This window comes from Vombatus ursinus, unplaced genomic scaffold (genome assembly GCF_900497805.2).
Source record: "Vombatus ursinus unplaced genomic scaffold, bare-nosed wombat genome assembly UNPS02011192.1, whole genome shotgun sequence".
Classification (NCBI taxonomy): domain Eukaryota; kingdom Metazoa; phylum Chordata; class Mammalia; order Diprotodontia; family Vombatidae; genus Vombatus; species Vombatus ursinus.
This window is the reverse complement of record NW_020950970.1, coordinates 1-7974: the sequence shown is the minus strand read 5'-3', so window position 1 is coordinate 7974 and position 7974 is coordinate 1. Positions and strand designations below refer to the sequence as shown.

The window sequence follows — 7974 nt, the reverse complement described above, 5'->3', positions numbered from 1 at the left end:
GCACTGGACACAGTCAATACCAATGGGCATCACCAAGGTATTTTAACAGGCAGGAAAAGAGATTTATAATGAATGTGGGATAAAAAATATAGGTGGACAATGATTTCAGGTCCTAGAAATGAAAAGGAGGAGACTCCTGTATTTCTTCTGGAGAACTGCAAAGCACTTACTGATGCCAAATTTCCTACAAGAAAGACCTATCCTTTCCACACAAACATTTTTACTGTTGTTACTAAATAAAAGTGAAACCAAGAATGTCATTGCCTCTCAAGAAGGAAAGGTAAACATCACACAGAGACTAATGGAATGGTGAATTATGGATGTGAGCACTGAAATATAACGAGTGATTCCTTCTGAAGAAGAAGATTAAAGGATCTCATCAATGAATTGCATGACAGAAAGAGAAAATATACTTGTCATGTTACAGGAGAAATGGATGACAGATGGATAGATTAGAGTCAGAGTGCTCCATTCATATACTTTAGCTGTTGGGAGAAATCAAAAAAGGCCTCCAGCATGTTGGGTATACCCCTTGTGACTAATTTGTGTGGACAGGGATTCTATTGCAGAAGATGGGTTGGCATTGGTAAGCTTGTCTGTTATTTATGAGATCATAGATCCATCTTCATATTTGAGTTTGGACTCTTTTGAGGTCCTAATACTTGGTGATATGTCATATTTTCAGTGGAACAAAATATATCTCAAAGTTACTAAATGTCATCATTCAATTATTATTTACTGTCTGCCTAATGGGTACATGGATCTACCAAAGTCCTGCTCTGAGGCTTCACCATGGCAACATGGCGACCTTCATTTTTGTGAAGGTCACAACAGCAGACTGAAGCTTCTATTCTGCACATAAAATCCTGCATTTGTACTGTTAGGCAAGTTCAGAGAGGCTAAGCCCCAGATTGTTGATCTCCAGGTGATGGAATATTTGGTCACATTAACACATGAAAAATTGTCAGGTGAAATTTTCAATTTACATTCATTGATAGAATGCTTGGCTGATGAAATAATGAATTTTTTTTGAAATATTAAGTTCTACATAACACAATCTTCTTTAAGAACCTGATATTAAGAGATGTCCTAGAATTCCCATGCCTTTGAGGGAACTGATCCATGAAGAGCTTTAGTAGTCAAGATGTAACCAATAGTGCTCTTGATTGTGAAGAGATTGAAAAATCCTTGTTCAAATTAATACAACTATTAGAAGTGTTTAGGATAAAACATTATAACTATCTGGAGAATATTCCACAGCACCATTTCTATTACTGATGTTTATTTTCTAAGGAATTTTACTGATACAAATCAGTTACATAATGATGAGATCAAAATAGCCCAGGAAATGCCTCAGATCAAATAAACACTTTCTCTTTTTGAATTACAATGTGATGTGATATTATATATTAGGACATGATAGACCAGATCAACACAGGCTTAGCATTTAAGCTTCTTTGTATAAGAAGGATATACTTGTATAAGAGGATGGTGGAAGTTGATGACCAGGATTAAATCATAAAATAGTGAAAAGCAGTGGACTAAAGAACTTTACAGAAAGATTGGTGACAGACTCAACTAAGCCAAATAATCAGAATGGCATTTAAGAACAAAATCCAGAGTGCAAGAAAGTCATAAAAAGAAGTTTTTATCAACAGAATTCTATAACACTCTTTTCTTCATCAAGGACAGTGTAATGAGCACATTTGTATTCTAATATCGAAGTCCCTGATGTACTGTACCATAAAGAAATAGAAATGATATTAAAGAAGACAAAGAGAAGAATAATTGTACTAGACTAAAATCTTTTAATGCCATTTTGAAGCTGCTGAGGAATTGGATCTTCAGATATCTGAAATAGAGGAAGATACCAAATGCTTATCAACTCATTTGTATACTTTCTGATTTTTACAAAATCTTCACATATGCACTTATTGAAATCATCCATGATGAATTGAACGGACAAGCTTTCTCAAATTATATTATAGATAACTACATCTTTTCCCACCAATCAAGCAAGTATTTGTTAAGGGCTTACTGTGTAACCAAAAAACGCCGAAGAATATTGAAGTTGTCTAACTTCTTTGTTTAACACTCTAGGTCTTGAGTAAGTCACATCTAGGTTAAGAGAAATATATCTGCTTCTCTTCCAATATTTAGGGTAGACAATCATAGACATTGCTATTGCTTATTTTTCTTTTTTAAATTTAATTTTAAAATTCTTCCCTGCCCTTCTTCCCTTTCCTGAACCATTGAGAAAGCAAGAGAAACTAAACCTATAAAAATATTTAAAATCATGCAAAACAAATTCCCTCATTAGCCATGTCCATTAAAATAGAAATAGAAAGAGAAGAAAACATGCTTCATTCTACACTGAGTCCATCAGCTCTCTCTCTGGAAATGGACAGCATGTTTCATCATGTTGTTGTTGTTCAGTCATATCTGACTCCTCATGATACCATTTGGGGTTTTCTTGGCAAAGAAAGTGGTTTGCTATTTCCTTCTTCAGCTCAATGTACTGATGAGGAAACTGAGGTAAACAGGGTCAAGTGACTTTCCCGGGTCACACAGCTAGTAAATGTCTGAGGCCAGACCTGAACTTGGGTCTTCTTGATTCCAGGCCTGACACTCTATTCATTGGCTGCACCACCTAGCAGCCCTTTGAATTGTGGTTGGTCATTGTGTTAACCAGAGTTATAGAGTCTTTCAAAGTTGATAATCTTTACAATATGGTTGTTATTGTATTAATTTTTATCTTTGTTTTGTTCACTTCACCTAACATCATTTCACACCAGCCTTCCCAGTTTTTTCTAAAACTATTCCCTTCATTTTACAGCAAATAATACTCCATCACATTCATATACCATAATTTGTTAAGCCATTTTCTAATTGAAGGGCAACTCCCCAGTTTCCAATTCCTTTAGACTGCAAAAAGAGCTGTTATAAATATAGGTCTTTATCCTTTTTCTTTGATTTCTTTGGCATATAGACCAACTCGTGATATTGCTGGGTGAAAGGGTATGCACAGTTTTATAGTCCTTTGGTCATAGTTCCAAATTGTTTCCCCATAATGGTTGGAACAGTCCATAACTACACCAACAGTGCATTAGTGTACCTATTTTTCCATATATCCTCCAGCATTTGTCAAATTCATTTTCTGTCATATTAGCCAATCTGATAGATGTGAGGTGGTGTCTCAGAGTTGATTTAATTTGAATTTCCCTAATCAATAAGGGTTTAGAGCATTTTTTAATGTGACTATTAATACTTTGATTTCTTCTTCTTGTAGACTACTTGTTCTTTTGACCATTTATCGATTGGAGAATGGCTCTTATTTTTATAAATTTGACTCAGTTCCCTATATATTTGCAAAATGAGGCCTTTATGAGAGAAATATCCTGTAATAAATTTCCCCCTAGGTTCCTTCTTTTAATTTTAGCTGAATTGGTTTTGTTTGTGCACATATTTCTTTATTTTCTATAATCAAAATTATCCATTATTCTTTCCTTGATTCTCTCTCTCTCTCTCTCTCTCTCTCTCTCATTTTTCATAAACTTGTCTGTTAGTCAGAATACAGAAATTTCATATGAAGATATTTAGTAATATCATTTTTACAAAAAAATAGAAAATCTTATTGGTTTTAAGAGAATTGTTTTGTGTAAATGGTTACATTTAAGTTGATACCAAATCTCTCTCCTTTTAAAAAAGAACCAATTCAGATATTATATCCATGATGGTTAAGGGATTTTGGCCATTTTGCTGGATCAGGCATATTTCTTCTTGTGCTGAGCACAGACTAGACTGTCAATAAGCATCTAATGATTGGTCAGGATCATTATTTCCATTTCTCATGTGTTGCATGTCTTGACTTTCCCCAGGTCTCTCTAATACCCTAAGGTTCCTTATTTGGATGGAAGAAATGTTGATGCTTATTAATATAAAGGATATTGAAGGTATAGGGATTTTTTTTTATCAACGGCCAATGTGTTGGACAACTTTATGAATTTTACGAGAACATTAAATTTGAGTCTCTGAGATTCAGAATCTGCAATATGTATTTCTAATCATGACATTATATCAGAAGTATTATTTGTTACAATTAGCAGCTCATAGAAGCAGGGGTCACTAAATCTATTTCATTAATAGTTATGTTTTTCTTTTTTTTTTAAAATTTATTTATTTTTTAGCTTTCAACATTCACTTTACGTTTTTCTTTCTTTAAAAGGAATAAAGGTGTGGGGCTTTGAAATAAGGGAGAAAGCACCAAAATTTTATGGGAGATAACATGACACTCTGTAACTAATTTCTTTCACATAAGAAATTTCAGTTGAACTTTTAATGTATTCAGAAAGAAACTAGTATTTAATCATAATATGATGGTAAATAATGACCATTTCAGTAATGGAGATGAGCAGGATTGAAAGGGAAAAAAGCTAGCTTCAATGAATTATTGAAAAATTAAAAAGCAAAGGGTTTTCATTCATTAGAGCCATGCCTATTAAAAAGTCTTATTAGGGACCTAGGAAACTGAACTAAGAACACAAGACCTAGTTACTTTTCTGATAGTGAGTATCAAAAAGCAAGAGGATCCTCACCAGTGGAGGACTGGATTTTGCTCTTTGGATGATCCTCAGCACATTTTCTAGATAACCCATAAACAAACTAGCATTGTCTAAAGACCTTTAAAAACTTCATCCCCCCCAAGCTAATAAAGAAGAATTAGAATTATTATCATACATTCAGTATATTAAAGTATTTGCTGAGTGCCTACTTTAAAGAAAGGTTATATGCTAAACACAGACAAACATACAAAAATGGCTGACAAACTAGATGACATCAAGGAAGAATTAGACTAATAATTCAGATAAGGCTCATAAATAACTATGCAAAGGAACTATGAAATAAATGACTGAAAAGAAATATAATGTGCTATAAGAATTCAGAGGAGATGGCATTGAACTAGTCCTTGAAGAATGAATAGGATTTATGTATGCAGAAATAAAGGAGAAAGGGAATTCTTTATGGAATGAAGTTTTTCTTTTCAACATTACGGTGAGGTCAAAGAGAATTGCTATTGAAAAATAATCTAATTTCTTGGGTTATTAAATCAAATGTATTAGGAAAAGAAAAAATCTACGAGATGTTGGAGATTGTGTGAGTAACAATTAGAATGTAACTTTTTTTTTATTTAAAATTTTTTTTTTTTTAGGCAATTGGGGTTAAGTGATTTGCCCGGGTTCACACAGCTAGTATGTGTCAAGTGTTTGGTCTGAGGACAGATTTGAACTCAGGTCCTCCTGACTTCAGGGCCCAAGCTGTATCTACTGCACCACCTACTTGCCCTTGTAACTTTTTTTTAAACAAAAATTTCATCCTGTTAATGTAACTGGAGTAGAAAACTGCCAGTGAGAGAAGACCTTCTGTTACGCAGATCAGCATTTGTTCTGCAGCTAAGGGTCTTTAAAGAGTTGCCTGGGAGCACTGAGAGTTTAAGTTACAGCCCCAGCTTTTACACCCAGTGAGTATGTATCTAATGTATGACTTAAATCCAGGTTTTTCTGACTCCAAGGTTGACTCCTAGGATGTTCCTCATTGGTATTTATCTTTCCCCACAAACCCTTCTCTCTTCCTATCTTACCTATTACTGTTGAGGGTACCACCATTTTCCCAGTTCCTTAACCTTGCAACCTAGATGTCATCCTTGACTCTGCACTCTTTCACCACCAATATCCACTTTTTGCTGAGGGCTGTTGATTTGGCCTTCCTAACATCTCTTGAATGTGCCTTTCTTCTCTGACACATCCAATCACCCTGGTTCAGGCCTTTATCACCTCCTGCCTGGACAATTGTAATAGTCTACTGGGTAGGCCTTCTTGCCATAAGTCTTTCTACCCATTTTCCACTCAGCTGGCAAAGTGATCTTCCTTAAGTGTAGGTCTAATCAGGCCACTCTTAGGGGAAACTCCGGTGGTTCATTATCATCTCCAGAATAGAGTATGATCTATCCTCTTTTTAGCATACAAAGCCCTTGATAAGTTGCCCTTCTACTTTTCTAGTCATCTTACACTTTACATAACCCTTCAACCTCCCTCTCATCCAAATACTCAGCAATCCAGTGCCATTGGCCTCCTTGTTGTTCCTCAAACAACACACTCCATCTCTTGACACTGGGCATTTTGGCTAGTGGTCCTACAATGTGGAATGTTCTCTCTACTCATCTCCACCTCATGGATTCTTTAGTTTCCTGCAGGGCCTACCCCAAATCCCAACTTCTACAAGAAACCTTTCCAAATCTTTAATTCTAGTGCCTTCCTTTTGTTGATTATTTCCAATTTATTTTGAATATAAACTGTTCATAAGTAGTTGTTGGCATGTTGTCTCCTCCAATAGACTGTGTGTTCTTTGAGAGCAGGGGCTGTTTTCTCTTTCTTTGTATCCTAAGTGCTTTGCATAGTGCCTGGCACACAGTGGCATTTGATATTTATTCACTACTTAAAAATGCAACCTAAATATTTTATGATGCAAGATAATATTATTCACATTTCTATAGTACTTTAAAATATACAAAGTGATTTTCTGGCCCAACTAGCATTTTTTATCTCCAATTAACATGTGAAGAAATGGACTCTGAGAGGGTAAGTGATTTGCCCAAGGCCACAGTAAGCAGCCTTCAGGAATCAGACCCAAGACTTCTGACTCTTGTGACTCTCCCATCCAGTACTCTTCTAGAGTTCCTGTTCGGTGTTCTCAAATGTGCAAAATGTCCACCTCTACAACAGGAAGTACTGAGCTCATTTTCTTTCCTTATTACATTAACTTCTTTCTGAAAATTCGAAACCAATTCAAAGACATAAAAGAACCAAAGCACCATTTCCTTAAGAGCTAAGCAGCAGAAGCAGTCACAATGCAAGTATTCTTTTTTCCGAGGAAGAAAACTGCAGTTCCCTTCTACAGGAACTTGAAAAACTAGAAAAATGTAAACCAAAGTTCCTCAAACAAAATTAAATGATGGGCAATATATGAACTGCTTTTTTACGCCATGAAGACTTACGGTTTGGAGCCACATGATGTCGCTGTCGACCACGGAATATCGCTAAACACCATCTTTTGGGTCTTGGAAAGAGGCTCTGTTTTGTCTTAATGATACAAAGCAATGGCGGCTGCTGCAGAATAAGACTGGAGGAAACGAACACCTACATTTACCCTTATTCCAGTATTTGAACTACTCTTTGGAATAAAGCAAGGAGTGTTTGCGATGGTGTTTTCTTGGGGAGGCGTCTTGGGAGCCCAGCAGTTGCTGCTCTTATTTCTGCTCCACACATCCTGGGAAGTGGGGAGCGGCCAGGTCCATTACTCGGTGCCGGAAGAAGCGAAACACGGTACGTTCGTGGGACGAATCGCGCAGGACCTGGGTCTGGAGGTCGGGGAGCTGGTGTCGAGGCTGTTCCGGGTGGTGTCCAAAGGCAGCAGGGACTACTTGGAGGTAAATGTGCAGAATGGCATTTTGTTTGTGAATTCACGGATCGACCGTGAGGAGCTCTGTGGCCGCAGCCCTATTTGTAGCATCCACCTGGAGGTGATCGTGGAGAAACCGCTGCAGGTTTTCCATGTAGAGGTGGAGATCAAGGACATTAATGACAACCCACCCTTGTTCCCAGTGAAGGAACAAAGGCTGTTTATTCCTGAATCCAGATTGCCGGACTCTAGGTTTCCTCTAGAGGGAGCTTCTGACCCAGATATTGGCTCTAATGCCTTACTTACTTATAGACTCAGCACCAATGATTATTTTATTTTAGAAGTAAGATCAAAGAATGACCAAAGTAAATTGGTTGAGTTAGTGTTGAAAAAACCGCTAGACAGAGAGGAAGTTCCAGAGCATCACTTAATACTGACAGCCACAGATGGGGGCAAACCTGAACTCACGGGCACAGTGCAACTGCTCATCACGGTCCTGGATGTGAACGATAACGCCCC

The 7974-nt window shown here is 36.8% G+C and overlaps 1 protein-coding gene across 1 annotated transcript; it reads left to right on the top strand.

Annotated features, from left to right (window-relative positions):
* Positions 1 to 7255: 7255 nt before the first annotated feature.
* Positions 7256 to 7967, top strand: LOC114038475 (protocadherin alpha-8-like; the record flags this gene model as incomplete). Its single annotated transcript, XM_027855734.1, has 1 exon — positions 7256 to 7967. A coding segment is annotated over exon 1 (712 nt), but the record flags the coding sequence as incomplete, so codon positions are not given.
* Between the last annotated feature and the right edge of the window lie 7 nt (positions 7968 to 7974).